Raw genomic sequence first — 24,213 nt, 5'->3', positions numbered from 1 at the left:
CAAAATAACTTTTTCTTTCGTGTCCTTTAAATTTTAATATACTTGAATCACGCAAGAAACATATAGAGATTCCAATTAATCGTAATTAATCGAATATCAGTTGATTGAATAATTTAGTAATTAGAAGTATATATATGTTACATAAATAGCATCTCATAGACTGCTAGATAAGAGCAACATCTCTTTTAATGCGGAAAAAGGGAAAAGATAGGTTGTTGCAATAATTAGCAGCATGGTACTTTATATAATACAGGCTTTTTAATTTAGAAATTCTTGAAAGGAGACATTGATATGGATAATATAATTATACGTATATACAATGAAGATAATCTTCCATTTATGTTATGATTGAATGGTATTATTGCATCTGTAAGAACTACTGCGCGAATTTTAAACTAATGAGAATATAAGAACAATCTGAGAAATAAGAACAATGAAGATAACGAGCGTAACAATATTTAGGAGTGTTTGAGACATCGAGTGCTTTGCGTAGTTATGTTATATTTTTACAATATTACGCATTTATTCCATATTTTCAATATGGAATTAGAAACCTGTACTTTTGGAAAGAGAGAAAGGGCAGAGAGAGAGAAGCACGATCCGATATTTCGTTTTTTTGAGTCCTCGTACAAGCTGAACCATTCGAAAGAAATATTTTATTTCTACGAAAAGCAATATAACATTGACATCTGTTTGTCAAGTTACATGGCGCTTTTTAAGCATGCACTGTTTTAAAGTACGTCGCGAGAAAGCGTTTTAAAGGAAGAAAAAGAAAGAAATAAAAAAGGGACAAGCAAGTCAACGCTCTCAATGTCTCCGAGAGATGGTGATGATCGTCATTAACGTCTAGCAATAAATCACTCTAATTCCAAAATTCTCTCTCATGGAAGATATAGATATTATAATTTATTCGCAGAATAACGCGTCCCTCTCGCGCAAAGGAGATATTAAAGACCCTTAAGCTACAGATCGTTCAATAAATCTCTCATATATCTTCAATACTTTGTATACCTTATTTATTTCTTTTTTTATCTTCGTATAATAATCATAAACGTACAATTTAAAACAATAGTGCTCGTGTGTTTATGCAATGTACAGGATACTCTTTAAGCTATAATACAGTTCGAAATGAAATACAAATCAATAGACTATTACTTTAGGTAAACCTTCTTGTTTTCTTTTAATACATTATTTTCACTACTGGATGACACAGTGTTCTTCGTGGTTCGTTTTACTCTTCATTTTTTTTCTTTTTTGATCGTATGCTTGCGCACATGCACCTCGTGGTGCACGCTCGCGTGTTCCTCTTCCGAGCGTCCTGGGGGGTCGGGGGGGGGGAAGAATGGAGGGGGGGCTCAACACCTTTTGAATATCTATCTACAGTTACCGTTTGTTGTAAAATATTCATTATTAGGTTTACGATATGATTTCCTCCCTTTCCACCGTCGTCGATAACATTAACGCAATCCCGCTCGTATATCCGCACGCAATTACGCACTTTTATTCGTTACGTTTATATTACATGTCTGTCGTACACCTTAGACGGCCGTCGATCCTTCGTCCTCGACATAAAAGCTGTATCGTTTAAATAATTAAAGCTGACGGCTATCTGTCGGCTATCCTGTATCTACAAAGAACTTATACATTACGCTCGTTTGCCGAATGAAAAAGAGAACGGGGAGAAACAATCGTATATAATATAGTCGTGTGTATATGTTACAAATCGCGTGAAACACGTCCATATCCGTGGAGTGTGATCGGATACTTCGGTCATGAGCGCGGCGACAATACGATCGTCACCGACATGGTCGTGATTGTTGTCTCGTTTACGTCTGAAGTGGACGATCTCGTGGTCGACTCACGTTGTCGGTGAGGATCGACAATTAATCATGGTTTTGCAATTGGCCTCGAGTACACCGTGTCGCGGCCGCTAAATCAATAAGAATCGCGAATGAAACAGATGATGAATTAGACTAATACTCGATCGAAAAAATTGGCTTTTGGTATTCGAAGATTTGAGATCGCACGTTTGTTCTCCGTCTTCCTCCCTGCCTCGTTGTAACCCGTTTTGCGTGTCCGAAGTCTTTCCTATCGAAGCTTTTCGGTGTAAAATCCGTCGTTTGTGTGCATGTGTGTGTGCGCGCGCGCGCGCGCGTGTGTGTGTGTGTGCGTGTGCGTGTGTGTGTGTGTGTGTGTGTGTGTGTGTGTGTGTGTGTGTGTGTGTGTGTGTGTATGTGGACGATCAACGAAGCATACGGATCCTCGCTGTGATCACACGCGTCCGTCGCGATTATCCATATTCTCGTCGATCATCGGGCTGCTCGGTAAGACTCGGATCACTCGTCGACAGACGAATCAGCGTCATTAAGATACGAGGTGTAATCGCATGAATATAGCAATATATACATTCGATACTCCGGTATAGTCGTCTTCCTGTCGTCGTGACGATTTATGAAAAAAACTTAAAAAAGAATCGGGGATGGGAAGTGGGGGAGAGAGAAGAGTCAATTGATCTCAGTGGTCTCTCGTTTAGCAATGCCCTTCTAAAGCGATCGTCTGCATGAACTTCTCTTCGCACTTCTGCCTTACGTATCGTGTCTCATTCGTGTGTGTGTTTGTTCGTTCCTTCTTTTATCCGTTATCCTTTTTTTCTTCTCTTTTTGCTCTTTTAGCTGCGGACTAGAATTTAATCAAAGATTAAAATTTATTCTGATAAATACTAGTTTGATTCGTTAATAATTCGAGGACTGTCTCTCTTTCTCTCTCTTACGAAGTTGATCTCACTTATGCACACACGCGTTCGTTCACCCATTCGCTCGTTCTTTCTCGCTCTCACTGAATCTCGCTGAAAATCGCCTCGAAATATCATCTGCGCATCTCTCCTTTCTTCTAGGCATCGATAATTTACGACAAAGTCTCGTAATTATTAATTATTCTCCCTTTGCGCCATTTATAATAGCCCAGACACTGCATTTTCACGAATCGCAACGAGCAGTTGGTGAGAATTGTGGGAATTGGATTTTCTTTCTATTCCTTACCTCTCTCATCGTGTCGCGGTTGCTGATTACGCAAATTTATTCTGGGGATGTGCGATCGCTGGCTGCGACAAGTGAAAATTCAGCAGGCAGTTGCGCGATGTGTATCGCTGTTAGTCTGCGTGGGGTATATTCGTACGTTCTAATAGATATAATTAAGTGTGGTAAGTAAGTAAATATACAAGACGCGTGTGTGTGTACGTGTATATGTAGTTCTTTGTGTGTTCGTATTCCGAGAGGTTTCTTCCCTCCTTTCCTTTGTACAGGTATTTACATACGCCAGAAATCGCCGCATATCCGTCGACTCAGGCTTGCGCAAATCTCTCGTCTCGTTCAATGAAATAGGCGTGCCTCTTCGTCTTTCACTCGTACTCGCTCTTTCTCTCTATGCGTCATCGTAATATAAGCTCTATCACATTGGCTTTACAAGCCACATTGTTATCGCGACAATTTTTCTAATATAATATAATATTAATGATAAAATAATAATGATTATCGTTACAATAGTGACAATAATAATTAGCAATAATTAACGTAAGCCTAATAATACGATAATATTTGTAATCATCAAAAATATTCATCACCAATTTCATTTTGTTTCTTTGCTTTAGCACAGCTAATAGTCACGAACAAATAGAAAAAGGAAATTTAAATAATTGTCTCGTGAAACGAATAGATTTACTTCTTTTTTGGTATTTTACATTCTGCACGCCGTTCAACATATTAATGTAAAAATAGTAATCGATGACAATGCGCTTGATAACTGAGAATATTTAATAATGATAATTATATAATAATAATAATAATAATAATAATAATAAAATAATCCGTAATGATAATAGCAATGATAATAATAATAATAATAATAATAACATTGGTAACGGTCTTAAGTGATCATTCTCCTCGCAGTTTTATAAATAGACGGATAAGCAAGAAGTAGGGAGAACAGAATAGAGGAAAAAGTCGAGTTTTTAACCGAGAGAGATAAGAAGGTTTAAGTCCGGAGAGAAAGAGAAGAGAGGAGAGGGGAGGGGGGAGAGAGAGAGAGAGAGAGAGAGAGAGAGAGAGAGAGAGAGAGAGAGAGAGAGGGAAAGAGAGATAGAAAGGAGGAAGGAGTATATAACATTAACAGCTTAATTACTATCGGGAATAGGGAGGCAAGTATAAACAATAACATGAATCACAATTATGCAATAATTATTAATCGGCCGTTCCGTCGCGCTTAATTTCGTTAAAAATTAATAATAATTCGATCTAACAATTGGTTACTGGGAGATTGCACTGTGGCGAACCCGGACCACCTCTGTTTTCCGCGCATTATCTAGTCCGTTTCGTCTCCCTCCTCTGGAATGATCATTCATCAATCATTCATCACCGAGGGGAAGTGTGATCACGAAAGCGAAAGCAGCCGGGGTTCTCTCGAATTTCGAACGAGTTGCAACGAGAGCCCGTCGTCGTCGTCGTCGTCATCGTCGTCGTCGTCGTCATCGTCATTGTCGTCGTCGTCGTCGTCATCGTCGTCATCGTTGTCGTCCCATAGCTCCCGGCTCCGTTGTTACTTCATAGTCTTCTAACGATACGATTTCGCCGTTGAATCGCGCGCACCGACACTTATTTCGTACCACTTGTCGCGTAGAAAACGTCACAAAGTGAGTTCTTTTGATTGAGCTCCATTCAGTTTTGATCGTTTCGTCCTCCTACTAGCTCTCGTCCTCCTCTCTCGACCTCCTCTCTTTTCCTCCTCCTCCTCCTCCTCCTCCTCCTCCTCCTCCTTCTCCTCCTCCTCTTCCTCCTCCTCCTCGGTGACTCCTTCCAAGAATTTCTTTAGACCCGTACATCGCGTTTGCCTCTCTATGATAATGCCCTCGTGGTAGGCAGGACTCGGTGCCGCACGCTCCGAGTCCTATAACTGGTTTCCTCGTTTAAAACTTAACTAGACCGGTGGCCCTCGCGGACCGCCTTTTTCTACAAAGCGTTGTTTTGGCATATTCCAACAACGTGAGCCCCTCATCGGGGACACGTCGGAAACCTCGCTCCAGTTTTGACTCTGTCCGAAGAAGTAACACTGAGTTCGCGGATCACTCCGTGAGATTTCACGTGTCGCACTGTCCTAGTAATCCCACGTTTCCTCCGGCTCGTGCTTCACCACGTCCTTCGGACTGCCCTCCGTCGACTGCTGCGTCTGCTGCACCGACGGCGGTCTGGGCGACGTCACCGGACTATTCTGACCGGACTTTGGACTTGGCAGCGGGCTATCCCGGTCGGCTCCATTGTTACCAGATACGGAAGAGACGTCGCTCTGAGCGTCCTCTTCGTATCTGTCCTGCACTGGAGTCGGCTCGACCCTTATGGTCTCCTCGGCCTCTCTCTTCACGCCGTAGTCGTCCGTTTGCATCACACAAACGCCATTGATGATCACCTCGTCGCCCGCTCTCGTCGGTTCTTGCCACTCGGGATTCACCCACTGCGGCGCTGCGGGTTTTCTTCTGTTGGACCTGACCGTGGTGGGTGCTGTCGGCGTCTCTGCGGGCTCTCTCTTTATACTACCAGCCGATCCGTCCGAATCCTCGCTACCTAAATTACTCATTGCGTCCTCGGCGTCCTCGTCCTCGAACTCTTGATTAGGCTCCCTCTTGAGCGCGCTCATCGAAAGGTCGAGGCCGGAACATTGTTCCTTTAGAGCGTTACCTACCAAGGTCGCGAGATTGGGATTAAAGTACGGAGAGTAAGGCAAAGGTACATTCCCCAGACCCAGCCTCTCCTTCTGAATCTCCAGCAGTCTTTGGTTCAAGAGTAATCTGAATTGGACAGGGTCGAACGGCTGGCCGGGTTCTCGCGGGGATTGTGGCTCCGGCTGGCCATGCGGCGTCTGTTGCTTCAGTCTCATTCGATGATTGTGAAACCAGTTCGTTATCGTCCTCGAGGACAAGGCGAGCTCACCGGCGAGGAATTCGATGGTGGCCACATTGGGGTACGGATCAAGGGCGAAAGCGAGTCGGAGTGCTTCCTTCTGCTCCTCGGAGAAGAGAACGCGCTGCTTCTTCGCGGAGGCCGGCCCCGGGCCGGGCGAGGCAGCGTGATAGAATTCGGCGGTGTCGTTGCTCGAAGTGTCGGAACTGTTGTCGTGACCGGGACCGCTGCTGCGTCGTCTCTTGTTCGCCTCTCGTCGCTCGTTCTTCAACGCCTGCAGTCGGTCGACGTTGTGCGCGTCTGACAGCCAAAGTTGCATTCTGATGAAGGGCTCCCGACCCTTTATGCTGAGCATGTGCCACGGCTTGGGCTTGCTCAACAGTTCGCTGACGGAGCCCTGCGACAGACCGAGCACCGCCTCGCCGAAAATCTTCTGGCCGATATTGTTCGCCAACAATGCTTCCTTGATCTTCGTGGTGATGGTCTGTGTGTCGAGATCTTGCGTGAGGGCGGCCATCTCGTACACACTCGGTGAAATGTGCGGATGGAGACCTCGAAGAGGCGACGGCGCCATTTGATGGTGCGGCGAGTGCAGTGACATTTGTTGCTGCTGCTGCTGTTGCTGTTTCTTCTGAAGTTCCTGCATGCTGAGTTGAGCGTGAGGATGATGAGGACCGGGTGGTGTTAGCATCATCGGCGGCGGCGGCTGCGGGTGCTGCGGGTGCTGCGGATGCTGCGGGCTCTGCTGAGGCGGTCCGAGCTGCATCTGATTCTCCTGCTGATGCTGCGCCGCTGCTTGCGCAGCCGCCTGTGCGGCGGCTTGCGCCTTTGCCGCGTTCTGAAGTTGTTCTTGGACGAGTTTCGTCGGTGGCATAGGTTTCATTGGTGTTCCGCAGGCTGTAACAGCGGTAGACGTTTGGTTAAGAGAATTCGACGGGTAGAATTGAAACTTGATAGTCCGAAAGCTCCTCTTCTACGGACGTCAGAATGTAATTTCATTTCTATTTTGTGTGTACGAGTGTGTGCGTTTGTGCGTTTGTGCGTGTGTGCGTGTGTGTGTGTGTGTGTGTGTGTCTGTGAGGATCGTATTGGCGCGCAACCCTCGATTCTCTCTATAATAAAATAAACAAGTTGCATCTATACGTTGTCAAGATGTCATGCTTGCTCGAGTCGCCTCTTTCGAGTCGCACAGAAGGTGTACCACCACATCATCATGACGTCGTGCTCGACAGACACAACAGAGCTCCCGAACTACGTTAATATAATAAAGTAACAAAACATCTATATTGACCTGAGTTAAACTTACGAGGCAGGCCGCCGTAGCCGCCGGTCCTCATTAGCTTCTCCGGGGCGATTTTGTACTGGCTGGCGACCAGTTTGTGCACCGCGTTGTCATCCTCGAGGAACATTTTCATGCGGATGAAAGGCTCGCGACCTTTCTGGGTCAACATATGCCACGGTTTGGGCCGCGCGAGAAGATCTGATACCGATCCCTGAGACAGGCCCAGCACCGATTCGCCGAATAGTCGTTGCGAGATCGAATACTGGGACAATTGTTCCTTCACCTGTGCAAGTTGACATTTCAGATTAGGCTCGCGGACGCGAGTGATGAATTATGTACAATCGATAGCTTCAGCTTAGGCTCAACTTACTCTCTTCACGATGTCTTCGGTGTTGAGATTATTGTACATGTCGAATTGTTGCTGCGTGATCGGTGGAAGCACAGCTTTCAGCGGCCTCTGATTGGACGCATGGTGAGTTGGCGTGGACGGTTGACTTATCAGACTGTTCGTAATGGAAGCCATCCTCTGAAGAGGGCTGGCTGCCGCCGCACCGGAGAACTCCTCGTTAGGCGTCATCGCCGGTGGTAGTATGGAATTGCCCAGCGGCGAACTCGCGCTGGAACCACCGGGCGTCGACTGAGGGCCCGTTGATTCTTGCTTCGGTCTCACCAGGGAGAAAGCACTTCCGGCGTGTCTCATCGCCTCCTCCATCTTCTCTTTCTCCTCTTCCGATACGCCATTGATCATTTTGTTGCGCGGATCCACCTTGCCTAGGCTCAAGTCTTGAACACCGCCGCCATTTGCGGCCAAGTGATGCTGCTGGAGAGCTTGTTGTTGAAGCGCCAGCAAGCCTGGGAGCCCAGGCAAGCCCGGCAGGCCGGTGATCGAGGGATTTTGCCCTGGCGCGGTGTTCAGTTTCTGAAGCTCACGATGATAAGCATCCAGTGCCAATCGTATGTCCTCCTGGGTGCGTTCGATGCCTTGAAGGCCGCCCTGGGCACCGCTGAAAAAATGCGGAAAGATCGCACTACGATCAATCGAGGTCGCGTGCTGTCCTCAATAATAATCAATCGCGGTAATGTAACTTTACTTACATCACGAGAACAAGATCTTTTAGCTTTCTATCGCGACTATCGACATTTCGTCCGAGATCAGTCGAGCGATTCTAGACCGGTATTGAGATTTGCGAGCGTTATTCTTCTCGGATACTCGGGCTGACCAGCCGAAACCGAAGCGAGTACCAGCGAGGCGCGAGCAATCGCAGGCCGGCATGCTCGGCCAATCAACTTGTTGTAGCGACTTGAGAGATGACACCTCGTAATCGTGACCTTACCTAGGAGGGAACTCTCGCGGGCGAAGGTCCTCCACTCTTCTACCCATCAGCTTAGCCAGTTCCTCCTGGTAGATTCTCACCACCTTCTCCTGGGGAATGTCGTCGTTTTCGTACTTCTTTAGTCTCCTGTTCTGACTGTCCAATCTGTCTTTGCTGAACGGACTCGGGCAACCGATCCTGTTCGGGCTCTTACTGTCCGCGTCGTTTGATACCTCGTGCTCGCTCCTCATTTGCAAGTGGCCCGACTCCGACAGTATATGAGCCAGTCTTTCGTCACTCATGTCGGGCGGACCACTATCCTGTGGTCCACGTGCGAACGCTGGCATTCCCTGCTCCTTGCCTGAAACATACTCTACGGGTGAGGCACAACTTGTGGTGTATTCTTACTCAGTTTGGTCTTAGGTATATATATATATATATAAACAAAAAGAAAGGTGACACACAGAAACAAACGTGAATGCAAGAGACAATAAACGTGATTCTCGACGCGACTCGTCCGGCGCCTGTCGCATCGACTTTTAACTTCTCGTGTGCTTCTCCTCTCGCTCCGAAAACCTCGAATCATCATTATTATCGTATTCAGAGGGCTGATCAGTCCTCTAGTGGCCGACGTTGATAATTACTGCACAATCTATTCGTCGCGCACGAGCCATAATCCGACGTGAATTTGGGAAGAATCTCAAATTGTCGACCTTCGCTGCAACGTTCGTTTTTTTAAGTCGCGAGACGACTCACTCGTGCAGGCGAGAGTGACAGTTTTGACGCGGTAACGAATCATATTTGGAAGATGATTTTATGCTCGCTAGCAATTAATATCACGCGCAATCGATAACTGCGGGCTGAACCCGAAGGCGAAGTATACTCGACGACGATAATTAAAATATCCTCTCCTGGACCCTCTCTCTCTCTTGCGGTCTTTCCCCTGCACATCGGCAGGAGAGCAGTCCTCCTACGTGTTTCCCATCTAATTGACCAATCAGTTGCAAGATTCAGACGAACGTACCATCGATCATATCTTTGATTGCTCTCACGAGCCCGGCGCGTGAATCCGCACGCGAGAATCGCGCGCGCGCGCGAGCGCGCGAATTTCGATCACCAGCGAAATAATCTCCCGACGTTTTATCCGTCAAGATCCGACGCTCCTCGCTCAGATCCGCTCCCCCCGTGCGTTTTCGCGATTGCAAAATGCAGCTCGCCCAAGGCGATCCGGAAGCTAACGCAACCGCATCTTATATCATAAGACACGTGTAAGCGCGATCGCCGTTAGCACTCGTAAGCGATCGCAGCGAGTGCCGGATTAGCTGAAGAATAATGTCTCTCTCTCTCTCTCTCTCTCTCTCTCTCCTTCCTGTTGACTCCCTGTATTAGTATCGGCGCGTGCACCCGACGCGTGCAGATCGAACTTTCTTCCCAACGTAATCCGACTAAATCGCGCTCTATCTTGCGTTGCGTTTGAACGCTGACGCGATAATTGCCAGGAGAAACGGAGGTAAGCCGCCGATAAGAAGGAGAGCCGATTGCGGAGCGCTCGCGTAATTGACGATCGGTCGCGGATGGGCCGAGTGAAATCGGGAATGCAGAGGTAAAAACGATGTCGTATACACGGCGCGTCTGCGAGACAATCGCGCCTTGTCGCGCAACGTTTGAATTTCTGCCAACACACTCGCATTTGTGCGCTCCGATGCTCCGTCTCGAGCGGGCGCGCAGAACGCCGAGTCGGTGTTTTCTTCCTCCGTCGTGGATCCGCGCGCATTCCGCGCTCGATGACAATCGAGCAATAATCGTCGGCGAGATAGACTCGCGAGAGAGACCAGGCGGCCGAATTGACACGGTGAGAGATGAGCGCGCGCGACTTGCGTCACACTCCGACCTCTTCCTTCCCGCGGGTTCACTCGGACGGCGTGATCACGTGGGAAAGCTTGCGCGCGTCATGTATGGAACCGTGCGCCGCCGTGATTGTACGTTCGAGAACTGGCAATCTTCCCGCGACTTTCTCATAGGAAATATAGAATAAGTAGCCGAGCGAGAAATATTATCGGACGAACGCGATCGCGAGCGATACGTACATTGTGCGCCGCGCGGCGCGGCGCGGCGCGGCGGCGAGCACAATCGCTCGCGTGCTTGTCACTTATATCGGCAGACATTCTCTCATCGGGTTGCACAAAGAGAAGAGCGCTGCTGCAAAATTCATGGTTTCTCTCAATTAAGAGGCATTTTTATACACACACGTTCGCTCAATCCGCGCGCGCGCGCGCGCGTTATCTCTTCAGGCGCTCGCTCGCCTCGGATATTCCGCGAGCGAAGCTCGCGACTAAGCTCGGCCGTGCTGCATCCGGTCAAATCTTTGAAGAGTACCGCATTTTACAACGGAAAGGCATCGAAAGACGCGAGGAGGCTCTTCGGGCTGTTTTCTATCGGCCGGATGATTCGTTGATTTCCCACGGTGCGGAAAATCTCGATGGTAGGATAAGCCGCTTGGAAAATGGCCCGGCCGCTTGTTGTGCAACGCGTCGCATAACGACGCGCGTCGCGCATTGTTACGAGCTTTGCGCACTAAATCCATACTTTTCTTAGCCGTTGCGCCCTCGCTCCGCTGCCAGCAGCTTCGTCTCACCGGCGGCGCGAATGGCGGATGGCGAAACGTCACGGTCGGCGTGCGCGCGTCCTGATCGCGTCGCTGCATCAAAGACCGGCTACGAGGAATCGACGAAAGAGAGAACAATCGCGCGGCCGCGCGACGCACAATGGGCGCGACGACGACGAAGAAAATGTTCGCGTACGCGTACTCGTGCGTGTTTCGCCGGGAAGGAACACCTCCCCCCCGCGCGGCAATTATATTCGCGCCGTAAAATTGTCTCTCGACGTATGCACGTGCACGCGACGCGACCCGCTCACACACGGGCGCGCGCACGCGGCACAGGCGCGATGACGAGGGGAGAGAAACGTGTCGACAATGGGGCCCGGCGATTACAAAATCTGGAACGATTTCGTGGGAGTTCCCCGCCGCCCCCCCCCCACCCGGTGCCGGTGACTTAAGAAACTCGCCCGATTGTTGCGGGAGCGCGAGCGCGAGTTACCGCGCGAGTTGCGACGCTTCCGAACGCTACGCGCCGCGACTCGCAATCGCACGCGATTTGGGGAAAGTGTGCGTTCGTTCGTTCGTTCGTTCGTTCGTTCGTTCGTTCGTTCGTTCGTTCGCTCACTCGCTCGTAAGCCGCGTGTGGTAACTGCCGCCGCCGCGCCGTCAGAACGAACCCGAGTGGTTTCTACACCCGAGCGCTCGATTCCGCGACTCTCGTACTCGCGAATCGGCGCGAAACATCGGACGACAGCCGAGATGATCGGAGATAACTCCGAGAAGCAAAAGTCGCGAGTAATACTCGAGCGAGTAATATCCGTCTGTTATTGGCTTTTGCAGCGGCCAATTTTCCTCTTTCTTTTATTCTTCTTTCTTTTTACCTGTGTATCCGTAGATTTATTTCTCCTTTATTTACTGTCGGAAGACTGTGCGCATTTAACATCCGCGCAGCCGAGCGATTTTCACGATACAGTCGAGTGCTCGGCTAATACCCGAGAAGCTGGATACTCGGATATTGACACCGCTGTTGGTGATCAATCAGCATTAACTCCGCGCAGCGGAATTCCTCGGTGCGTGCGAAAAGTACGAAAGAGCGGCAAAACGCGCTCCTGCAGAGGCTCGCTTTGAAATATCGAGTCCCACGGGAGAGAATCCGGGTGTTATCGGCGAGCATGATCGCGCCTCCGTTCCCTGTTCAGCTCGTTGTTAAAGACGAGGACGCGCTTGAATGCGAAAACTCCGGGCAGCTCGTGCGCGTATAACGTACTCGTCGCGGCGAGGCGTCAAGATGTAGAGAAGGATACGAGCGGCGCGGAGAAAATCTGATAAAATCGGCGCATAAGGCGTAGAGTGCCGGGCTCTAATGAACGAAACTCGTTCGCGCGGAATACAGACGCGCGTGCTGCTGCAGCCCCGCAGCTGTCTGTGTGCCACCTGTGCGCGCACACCTGTATACGAGGCGTATTTGCCTCGTCGCCTTTGCGAGTGGAAGTACGTTGTTGCGTACGGCTCGTTTAATTGACGGTGAGATATGAGACGTTCGTAGCCGCGAGGCATCGTCGCCGTCGTCGTCGTCGTCGTCGTCGTCGTCGTCGTCGTCGTCGTCGTCGTCGTTGGTTCCTTCTCCCAGCATCCAGGCAATTAAAGAAGAATCGGGCGCGTTCGCGGCTAAGAACCATTCCTTCTCGCGAATTAAAGCGACTCCGGTCGCTCAACGAAGACTATCAGCGGAATTCAAAACCGGCGGCGTTACATACGGAGCGTCTCATAATGATTGCCTAAGGGTACGTTACAACGCACGTCGACCAGGATAAAGCAACTGTCGGCTCTTGCAAAAATGCGGATAACGCAAGGTTCTTTAATTATCCAGTTTGCTTATCGAACATTCGGCTAATGAGGGAGGAGGTCCTGGCGTACACGCTGCTGAACCGACAGCTGCCAAGACGGTCCGGCGTGTATCACGCTCTGAATGTCTCTTCATTGGACGAATTTTGTTCGATAAAAAATTGAGCTAAAAATTTCGGCTCAACACTCTTCTACTCGCGCGTGTCTCCGTGTGTGAGTGTGTAGTCCGCTTGATATAGAGACTGCCACGAGTTTTGAAACCCCTCCGTCACACTTCGATAGTGTTATCTTCCGCGAATCAGGTCAACGTACGCAAATGAGATACTTTTATAGCTGCGGTTGTCAAGCTAGAGTTCCTCTCTCGCTTTGGGAAGCGCTTTATATCGTTTTCTATGTTTACTTTGTATTAGTCACTTGAAGAGTCACTGCTCACCGAAGTGAAAAGAAAGTATAAAACGCAAAGATCTCCATAATCACGCACCTCCATAAAGTACTATAATTATATTAGTTATAAAAGCGTAAATGTCCCACCGTTCGCGGGGAAATCGCAGTTATACGGCCCGTGACGCTTCTCGCCGCGGCTGCAAATCATCGCAAGCATGATTTTCGTTCATGATGGTCGTCGCGCCGCCGCGCCGCGGAAAGTCTCCGATGAGAATCCGGAGGATCGCTCGCGCGCGCCCGCGGCTTCGCGAACAAAATTCTGCAATAAACTGACTTGGAGCCAGACCAACTATGTTTATTACGGTAATCTCGCCTGCGCGTTGCTCTTGGTGCGCGCTTAGATCAATTGTGTGTTGTAACGCTCCGCGGGCGTAATAATAAACCGGCTGGACGTGCCGCGCTGAATAGTGGGCCAAGATCCAGATATGTTTGTCGCGGAGGATCAGCGGTTTCCACGAATGCGCGAGATTTTTGCTCGCCGAGGCGACCGACTGAAAGCGACGTTTGCGTAATTTATAAAGCGCGCCGTGATTTAGGCCACCGGAACCCGAGGGGCCTGGCGACGTTAACTGGATCCAAATCATCTCACCCTGAACTACAGGCGAACAAATTCATTGTCAACGTTCTACAGCTGCCGGCGCGCGCGTAAATTCCCGCTCGAAAAATATTGCGCTCGTAAATAAGCTCCAAGAGCGCGTTAATGATATGGTTTCGCGGGCCATAACGCGATAAAATTCCCACTTGCCTCGTACACGTGATGACTCCTGTATCGTATGATTCACGTAGAACATCGAAAGCCGAAAGACGGGCGGATATTTTCGCGATAGTTGCGCGCGCGGCAAAATGGAACCATCTCGATCCGCGATCAACGACGATCATTGTAGAACAATTTTCGCGCGGACGTCCGGCGCGGATGATAAATAAGGTGACCACAAAGTCGATTCATAAATCACAATAAAGCTCTCAACGACAGGTTGGTATTGCGCCGCCTGCGCCTGTCTATATAATAGCGCGATGAGTCGTTAGATCAGGTATTTAGCCCGACGCAAACTTATCTCAACCGACCGACGCCGCCACCAAAGCTAGGCGGCGCCTTTCAGGCTATATAAAGCCGCCGATTTTTGCCCATAAATCACACGCCTTGATTATAGAAGTTTCGGACATTGCTCCAAGTATATTTATGCTATTGAGCCGCTGCGGATTCTCATTACGATCACACGGGACGCTAGCGCGCACAAACGGCGAATGATTAATCCGACGATTAAAGAACTCCGGCGGCTGCTACATTTCCAAGGCGAGCACAATAAATATCTAACTGATCGTGACTACTCTGCTGTGCCCGAACAGAGGGATTTGATTTACGACATCGCAGCAGTCGTTAACGATTGCACCGAGTAATTAGCGGATTCTTTACATAGCAGCGCGGTATGTTTCGACTGACTAAGACGCGCAAGAATCCACACAGATCGACTGGATGCCATCTTTTTACTCTAAGGTTCACGATGCTCGATCAGATCCACTTCTTCTTCTGTGTCTTCTCTCTCTGAACAAAGTAAAGATTTTGAATTCTAAGGTTTGACGGAAGGGAAATGCAGAACGTAAAGTCGTATTTAGAAAAAACGGTCAACGTCCACAATTTTCTTGCAACATCAACGACTGCATCGATCGGTGGTTCCTGCAGTTCTGATTTATTGCCGTGCTCACGCCACGGAATGATACACGCATGCATCCCTATAATTTTACGGTTGGCGCATTGAGAGACGTTACGACCCCCAAAGTTTTTGTCACCAGTTTTCTCTCTCTCTCTCTCTCTCTCTCTCTCTCTCTCTCTCTCTCTCTCTCTCTCTCTCTTTCGTGCCACCCCACGTATGCCCTAACCCTTCATTTCTGTTGTCTTCTTCTGTCTCTCCCTCTCCCGTACGCACTCCCTCCTATCCGCTGTAATGTCTCGTGATTGTTGTTACCAGAGGTCCGACGGAAACCGACAATCCATTGATGCAGGACGCGCCTCGTGACCCAACTGAATTTTATACACGTTTTATTTCATCACCGGACGTGAAGGGAAAATGATGGCATTGAGTCAACATCCTGTGGTGAGTGTGTGAGTGTGCAATTGATATTAATATTTACAAAAAGACGGAAGGCGCGCACCGTACACAGCCGTGATGCCGCGACGAGATCGTGTGGTAAAACAGAAGGAAAGAAAAAGGGAAATTAAAAAAACTCGAAGAAAAAATTTCGTTACGATATATTTCACACGCGGCTGCTCTTGCAACTATTATTTGCATTATTTCAAACAGCTTCCGCGATTATTGATTCCGGGTATCCGATTGCCCAACTATTTCGGACGATACCCGCCAGTTTGAGTATCGTTTGAGCACCTGGGCGTAAAAACTGCCTGGTTTCTGCTGACAGCACTGGTATTCACGTCAATGCTAAGATAAAACCTGGCTCATTCGGCGTAATCTAGCAATTCCGCGGCAATCAGAAAAGTGCAAATTGGTTTCCGCGATAAGTACAGACCGGCGCGTTTAGGATTTCTATGTTCTCTGTCGGATCTTGCCTTCCTTTCTTCCCCCGTCCTCCCCCCCCCCCTCCCCATCTCTATACACCGGAGCCCTTTATACATCTCACCCCTACCCAGCACTCATCCAGGGCTTCCTATTCCCAGGAGCTATTAGTCTAAACAATATGGCTGCCAAACGCAGCATACAATCGATAACGGGCAAGGTATGCCAACGAGCTGCGTAATTTAATTAAGACTATAGATGTTCAAGCCTGGATACAACGTGCACGTTTTTGCATCAGATACCGGATACGAAATGTGTGCGCTCTCGTTAACAGCACGACACACTGACGCAGTAGTAAAGTATTTCCTAGCACACAATTACACGTGTGCACGTGAGTCGTTCGTGAATGATCGTCGTGTCACGAACGTCGATGCAACAAGATCGGTCTTCAGGCTCTTCAAACGAATTCCACATTGTTGCATTCAACAGAGAGAAATTAATCATCGAGCTGGTGTAATCGCCGTTATCGTCTGTGATTCTCCGCTCCAACGTTTTGGCTAATACTCGCATAGTTGCTATCGTAGAAGGTGGTCGCAATGATTTTTCTATCGACATCTTGCAAAACCCAACTGCCCCTTTTCAGTTCAGATATAGCGAAAGCTCACGATGTCACCAACGCACACTCATCTCCCTAATCTCTCACATCGCGTGTGTACAGAGGGATGCCATTCTAACATGAGCGTTCCTTTGCCCCGCGGTGCAGTTAGAGTAAAACGGAAGAGTACCATCGAGGCAACCCACGTTAGGCAACCGAAAGGTTAGCTGACAGCTCGCAGTTAGTGATTCGGCGAGATGGATTATTGGCAGTGCGAGGCGGAAGATTTTCGAGAGTCAAGTCAATCGATATGTCATCGACGACGAAGGCGAGAGCACGTCTCATGGCTCAACAGCCACGGCGACTCGCTATGGGAATCGTTGCCCTTTTGACGTTTTCAACGATTCAGGTTGAACGATTCAACGTAATTACACACTCAAGATAGCAAATATTCGATCGCACATCCTCAAACCATCGCGCTGAACTTTACCATAAATGCAGTTTATCGCCCTTATGGGCGTGGAAGGAAGCGAAATTAATCACGATTGCTACAGGTATTCGCTACAATGTGGCGGCGTGTGTAATTACGATGTCTCGTCCGTCTTCATGGACATCGAGACGTCAAGTGATCCAGCCTTCGTCGTGTCGGACGTTACGCAGAGACGCGTCGAGAGATGTACGAAATGGTTGAAGTAGAAAAAAGTGAATAAATAAGAGAGACAGAGACAGAGAGGGGGGAGAAAGGGGGGAGGAGAGAGAGAGAGAGAGAGAGAGAGAGAGAGAGAGAGAGAGAGAGAGAGAGAGAGAGAGAGAGAGAGCAAGAGGAGAACAGAGGGACAGAAGGAGGGAAAGAAAGAAAGAAAGAGAGAGAGAGAGAGAGAGAGAGAGAGTTCGAACCGATGATCAGTACTCACCTTTCTTGGGGATGAGGGATTTGAGCAGCAATACGGCGTTCTCGTCGCATGCCCAGCCGTGCATCTTCCGATAACTGTCGCGGCCCTTTTCGGTCAGTTTGTCCCAGGGCTTGGGCTTGCTGAGTAACTCGCTGACAGTGCCTTGACTCAGCCCAAGAACATACTTCGCGAACAGTCTTTGTCCGATATTGTGTATCGACAATAATTCGCGCACTCGCCTGGCTATGTGAAGAGTGTCGAGATTTTGCGAGGCGTACTTGTCCATATTGTAGCGCAGCATCTCCTGCAGCCTCGCCTCCATGGGATCGCCCTTCGGAATGAGTGACTCGCCCAGCCGACCGGCCATACCGGCAGCCCCGAACTCGTCGCCGAATCGGAAGGGATGCGTCCGGTCGTCGAAGCGAAACGGACTCTTCAGCGTGTCGAGGACGCTCAGGCCGCCGATGTTGTTGTTCGCCAGATGATGGCTGTTGTTATTGTTGTGACATGATTCCTGATCGGCCGGGCTCTTGGGAGGCGGCGCGTTGGGCATGTGAGCTGTGAGGCCGCCGCCGTTGATTGAAGCCGAGGGTGTACTACTTTCTATCATCGACGTTGGCGGCTGAAAGCTCGGCGGCGATGTTAAGGCGATTGTGGAGGATGGTGTCGGCGGTGCCGGCGTCTCATGTCCCGACACCGGCGTCGGCGCCTTCTCAGCGACGTCTAGGCTACCTAGAGGTGTCATGCCGATTGGCGTGTTCGACTTTGCCGGGGTATTCGAGGTGGACGACGGGTCCGTCGGTGATGGAAGATGATTTAGACTACTTGGCGTTGTCGGCGGATGCAGACCCATGTGCGCTTGAGTCTGCGGCAATTGCTGTTGTTGCTGTTGAGCCAATTGGCTCAACTGAGACGACTGCTGCTGCTGCTGCTGCTGCTGCTGTTGCTGCTGCTGCTGCGGTTGTTGCTGCGGCGGTTGCTGTTGCTGCTGCTGCTGCTGCGACTGCTGCTGCTGCTGTTGCTGCTGCTGCTGCTGCTGGTGTTGCTGCTGCTGCTGCTGCGACTGCTGCTGCTGCTGCTGCTGCTGCTGCTGCTGACTTATGAAAGACTTTTCCAACGTCCGCCTCCAATTGGCGACGATTTCTTCACCGAGGAAGGAGCCGAAGGTCTCGACGTTTTGGAGAGAGTGCGGGAAGAGGAGACTCGAAGTCGTCGAAGTGGCCGAAGAGGGCGTCGGGGTGGAACGTGGAGGGAGAGAAACTGCCAGGGACGGTGGCGGTGGTTGTTGGGAGGACACATGGGACGTAGGTGGCACACCTCCGACCCCGTGAGGCGAGGCGGTCGAGGCGCGCTGCAGGGGTGACGATAATCCACCTGCAACCACCAAAAACACAAGGGAGCCCGTCAGCACGATCTCACGCGTACATGATACTCAACCTAACTTCGACTCGCGAACATGAAGATCTGGATTGTTGTTCTCGCCGTTCTGATCGCCGGTCCGTACGCGCGCTGTCTCTTTTCAAGTGCAGAACCGAGCGACGATTTCGGCACTCTTGATCATCTTCCGGGACGACGAGTGACCGAGACTCTCTTTTTCGATGCTTCGTCGGGTCATGGTCCACGCTCGAGTGAAACAAACGAGGAGCGACGTGGACGCCAACGAGAGGAAGACTGTGTGGAGATGTAGTCGACCGCCCCGAAAGAAATTATGCGTACAAGTTATGGATACATCCATCTCGCGCTGAACGTTGATCGCGATGACGCGTTCGTGTGGATGCGAGAAGTCGCCCTACTGTCGCGTCGAATAAGGTATATCCTCGCGTCTGTCGTCTGACTCGGCTGTCGCAGACGTCAGGATGTGTGGGGAGTATCGCAGGATTGAAAACAAAATAACAGAACGCTCTGTGTGACTGTATCAGGGAGGTACTGTGGTACGTGTACTAAAGTCGAGCCGAACTCAAGAAAACGTTAAGAGGGTTCTTGCTTTGTTATTGCGTGGTCTCGACGTATGGGGAATGTTTAACATTTGGACTTTCCGCATAGAAACGGTGCTCTTGACCCGTCATTGTTGAAGGAGGTAGTGGAGAGCAGGGATCGAGAAGGCAGGATCACGACGACGACGTAGAAGGGGTGGGTTTTCGGTCGGTTTCACTTAGAAGGGGTGCTGGTATGTTGCAGAGTATCTCCCTGGTTCTCTGGCGTGTGTAGGGTGTCTCTTTCTCATTCCAACTTATCGTGTGCTCTCTCTTTCTCTTTCTCTCTCTCTCTTTCTCTCTCTCTCTCTCTCTCTCTCTCTCTCTCTCTATCAGTTTGGATCGATTTATGATAAACTCTGTCTGCGAGACAATGGCCTGGACTGGGCAAATATTGCGAATGTCGTTCGCAAATTTGCGTGCACGAGGTTTGCGTTCCCTAGTGTGCGGATGGTAGCAGAAGGGAAACGGGGGTGGTTTAAAGAGGCCCTCTACGTGAGTAAGAGAGGGAGGAGGATGTTTGGAGCACTCGGTAAGAGACGAGGCGGGCCCGTGGAGTGAGATGGGCCTGTGGGTGCGGTTATAACGTGTGTTTTCGGTTGCGTTAGTTAGTACCTTCCACGAATGTACGTTAATATATGATTAGCAAGAGAGAGAGAGAACGAGAGAGAGAGAGAGAGAGAGAGAGAGAGTCAGAGAGAAAGAGAAAGAGAGTGTCTCGAAAAAGTGCAGCCTAAGCAGCGAAAATTCGGAGAAACGAAACGATGTATGATATGACAGAGAGGTAACAAACAGAAAAGTAACAGAATGGACATAAAGAAACATAGAAGAAGAGAACGAAAAACGAAGAGAGACAGAAGGAAAAAAGTAAGATAGGCGAAGAGAGAGAGAGAGAGAGAGAGAGAGAGAGAGAGAGAGAGAGAGAGATAGAGTCAAAGAAAAGTGCGAACACAATGGCAAGCGGGGTTATTTTTGTTGTTCTCTTTTCCAATAAGCTCCTTCAGTCATCCCTCGTTTATTCTATAGAAGCGTTCTTGCGTCCGCGTTGCGTGACTCGTGTCCTTTTCATTGTTACTCGATGATAAAGCCCGTTGACGGAGCCTCGAAGAGAGAGAGTCGGGGACCGAAGATCAGAGCGATAGTGCGCAAGAATCAGAAGCGAGATCACAGAGGTGTGACCGGCCTACTGACACCTCTCGTTTCTGTCCTTTTTCCCTTAACTCACTTCTACTCTACCTTCATTCTTGGAACAAGTTTTCGATATGATCGTACGTTCCATCGCGTAAATGTTATGTATATTTTGATTTTTCTCTCGCTACATATGTACGAATCGTGATTTGATTAGTATTGCAGTTTCTACGACTCGAGGTAACTCTGATCTCTTCTGATAACCTACTCTCAAATTGACTATTCTGGCTGTGAATCGTCAGTTTCATCGCGCGTTTACATTGCGGCAATCGTTACGGTTATGGGTGTTGCGCATTTTCTCTTTTAATTTCTTTCTTAGTATTTTCAAGCGCTGGATGCCTCATAGAACGATTTCGAAGTTGAGATATCAAGTTGGTCCACTTACCGAGTGCATCGGGTGTATTGGATGGTTTCAAGTTCTCGGCTTGTTGCAACGCCTTGGTACGCTCCATAAGAAGGTGTTCTAAACTCTTGCCAGGCTCACCGGTTGGTATCTGCGAAAGGTCGACTGACCTTAGTACATTGATTTCGCGCTTCAGGTCGTCGTAATCCCTCTGCCGTTCCAATTTGCTCTCGATTCTGCTGATGTGTTGCCTGCGCGCTTCGAGTTCCTCTTCGAGCCGCGCCGTTGCCTGCGCGCTTGTCTCCTGAAGGCGCTGCAGGCTCTGCTGCAGTCTAGACACCTCCTCGACCAGTTGGCTGATCTAAAAATAACAATATCATCTTTGTGAGATACATCTGATAGCTTCGCATCCTTCTTCACACCCGCCTCTTCCCCTTCGTAAAATTTACAAATAAGCACAAATGGAGTTGTACGTGTATCATATCGTAAAAAGCTTAAACGTTGGTATTCTCCGAGGCGATATCCCTCGCGCTCGTAATGTTTATTGAACGACAACGGCGATAAAATTCCCCGCGTTAAGGAAGACGTCGTGCGATATAAATCACGGGGAATTGCTACTTCCTGAAATATCGCCGAGTACTCTCGCGAGCATCGCGCTCATCAGGAAATCGACTCGAAACGATTAAATGGAGACGGAACGTAACTACATTATCATCGACGCAAATATAGAATCACATTTACGAGTTTCTCCCTCCTCCACGGCGCGATTCACTTCGGGGCATCGTTTATCTGGGACCGAACCTAGTAAGGAGCTTACCACAGAAGCTCTTTATTAATTTTATCGGGAATATATACGGAAATCAATAGCGGGGACGCTTAGGAGAGGATAACTTTAAATCTTGGCGAGTCTGGATGTAATTACCGCGGATTAAATTAAGTATGGAGTTCAATCGGATCGATAGCATCGGTTGAATTGTCATTCAATTATCGAATCGCTAGTAATTTATGACACGTGTCATCGACCATTCTGTCGCTTCGCCACTCAATCTCGAAAATTCAACGTCACAGCAAACACACACCTCTTCTTGTTAGCGAGATATGTACACGCATTTTCACGCTTGATACAGCCGATTTTATCGATCCTCTTTGGAGAATTTCGCCATGTACAATATCAATCGCATAACCGCTTGGCGGCGGCGGGTGATTCTCTCTGCGCTTAGCGAAGGTAAAAGAACGGCGATCTCTCGCGGAAATAAAAAATCTCGCCGGATGTCAATGACAAAATTACAGAGAAGACTGAAGTATAGTTGACTAGGGCGGAAGAAAGAAGGGAACTCGTGACTTGTACTCATGACGTCGCCCGTAGCGATGCGCACGAGAGAGGCATATCCATCCATCCCCTCATTAATGCGTCATCGATTTGCACATAATAATTACAGCGCGCGCGCGCGCGCACGCGGCGTCTTGTTTTTCCATCCCTATAATAACGAGGACGAGTCCGGGATGTTGGAAGAATCGAGTGGCGCTACCGGCGGCAAAAAATTATCCCGGCGAATAGAGCGTACGGCAATCGTCATGTTGCCACTGTGCCCGCAATCAATCGCGATGAATCGTGAGCACTCGAAACCTATCCACGTGTTCCGCGGGGGTTCACGTGGATGGCTGTGCGCGAGGGAATACAGGGAACGGTAGGCCGCTGCCGCAGGGACGGAAAGAGAAAGCCGATCAAAGAGGGAACGTAGAGTGGGACGATTTTAAAGCCGAATGCGTTCGCACCGTGGCGAGCGCGCGCGAGCGAGCGCGACGCAACGAGCTACGTGAACGAGATCGTATCAATTGTTTTTCCTCGCCGAGGCGTCGTCTCTTTTTTTCCACGCGCCGGGGTTAATTGAGAAGCAGCGACTTCAATTTTGCAAAATTCGCACCTCCGACACGACTGCGACAGCGACATACAGCGCGCTGCTGTCGATGCGCGTGTTTCACGTCTTGCGGCTTTCGCGCGCGCGCGCGCGCGACTCTCGGATCAAATTTATTTCCCCGGTAGAAATTATTGCGCTCTGCCTTGTTACTCGCTGTCCGACGTATTTTGCAGTCGCACCGGCTGATGCGATTGTGGCGGATACGTCGCGTTGGATCGTAGCACGAGCTGACGAAATTAACCACGTTTCTCTGGCGCCTCGTATCGCCCCGTGACTCATCGCAGCGGCGTAAAATCGAAGGTCCTTGACGCGCACGCGGTAAACTTGCACGTTTTTACTCGTTAGTTTATTTATCGGGGACGGCTACCTGTCGATTGTCCTCCGTTTCACTCATAATCGATACGCGTCTACGTCTAGAAGCGTCACTTCTACCTTTTGCGCCTTTGTGTGTGTGTGTGTGTGTGTGTGTGTACACGCGCGCGCGCGCGCGCGGCAATATGTGCAAGTGCGTGTGCGACGATGTCACACGCACATAACGGCACGCAGGTAAGAACCGACACGGGTGTAGATAAGTACGCATTGACGTTCGATGTACCGTCAGGTAGAACGGGTGGTTACTGCCGCGGCGGGGGTGGCTTATGTAAGGATAAGTTTCCGAAGTTGCCGCGATCGCTCGCAATAATGTCCGCCATTAGCGGCGACGGGATAGGTTATCGTCATGAGGGAAAGCCGAAACGAAGGACAGGTGGAATTAACACCATGTCGATCGGCGAACTTGCGATAAATACACCGGCGACTTGCTGATGTTCTCCGTTTTTTCTTTTCACACGACGGCCAATCAACCCCCGCGCTGGGCGTCGTGTTGGGGGAGAGTCTATCGATTCTCACTTTCCATTTCTTTCGTGAGCACTGTTTAACGATGCGGATGAAACCAGTAATCCACGTCGACAACGCAATATGTGACCGTGCGTTTCTTCAACTGGTGAACTGTCGAGCGAAATATGGTAAACAAAATGGGACTCGAAAGCGCGGAATCTGTTTTATGCTTCATGGCGTGGATGGCTGAATTTTTACAAAGAGCAATTCGAACAGCAGATTCCGAGCAATTACGATGACTTATATTTCCTTTTTCATTATCTTTGACATGATTGCACATTTTTTTTCTCGCAATTGGAAAAATTGACAAAAGTTCACGACGACAAGACCGAAGCGTCTAATAATAAGCGTCTTTCTCGATGTGGGATACAATTTATCATTGACACACCATTAGCCGCGTTCGAGCTCTCTCACTGGCCCTCCTTTGCATATTTTTATTGAATATTCAAGAGAGAATATCCGTCTTCCTCTTGTGTACTTTGTATCGC

General features: G+C 49.3%; 1 protein-coding gene across 4 annotated transcripts in view; it reads right to left on the bottom strand.

Annotated features, from left to right (window-relative positions):
• Window positions 1-4,818: 4,818 nt before the first annotated feature.
• Window positions 4,819-24,213, bottom strand: part of cut (homeobox protein, cut) — a 147,776-nt gene continuing 128,381 nt past the window's right edge. The window contains exons 4-9 of one of the 4 annotated variants that reach the window (XM_025298420.1): window positions 20,973-21,291; window positions 17,448-18,800; window positions 8,562-8,913; window positions 7,598-8,255; window positions 7,237-7,510; window positions 4,819-6,842 (exon numbers count right to left, since the gene is read on the bottom strand). In XM_025298420.1, the coding sequence (XP_025154205.1) occupies window positions 5,146-6,842; window positions 7,237-7,510; window positions 7,598-8,255; window positions 8,562-8,913; window positions 17,448-18,800; window positions 20,973-21,291 (4,653 nt within the window). In that variant the 3' untranslated portion in view covers window positions 4,819-5,145. The remainder of the gene's footprint in view (window positions 6,843-7,236; window positions 7,511-7,597; window positions 8,256-8,561; window positions 8,914-17,447; window positions 18,801-20,972; window positions 21,292-24,213) is intronic. The other 3 variants (XM_025298429.1, XM_025298421.1, XM_025298424.1) reach the window with 3 other exon arrangements.

The sequence above is a fragment of the Harpegnathos saltator genome, unplaced genomic scaffold (assembly GCF_003227715.2).
Source record: "Harpegnathos saltator strain DR-91 unplaced genomic scaffold, Hsal_v8.6 scaffold101, whole genome shotgun sequence".
Classification (NCBI taxonomy): Eukaryota; Metazoa; Arthropoda; class Insecta; order Hymenoptera; family Formicidae; genus Harpegnathos; species Harpegnathos saltator.
This window is presented reverse-complemented; position numbering and strand designations above follow the sequence as displayed.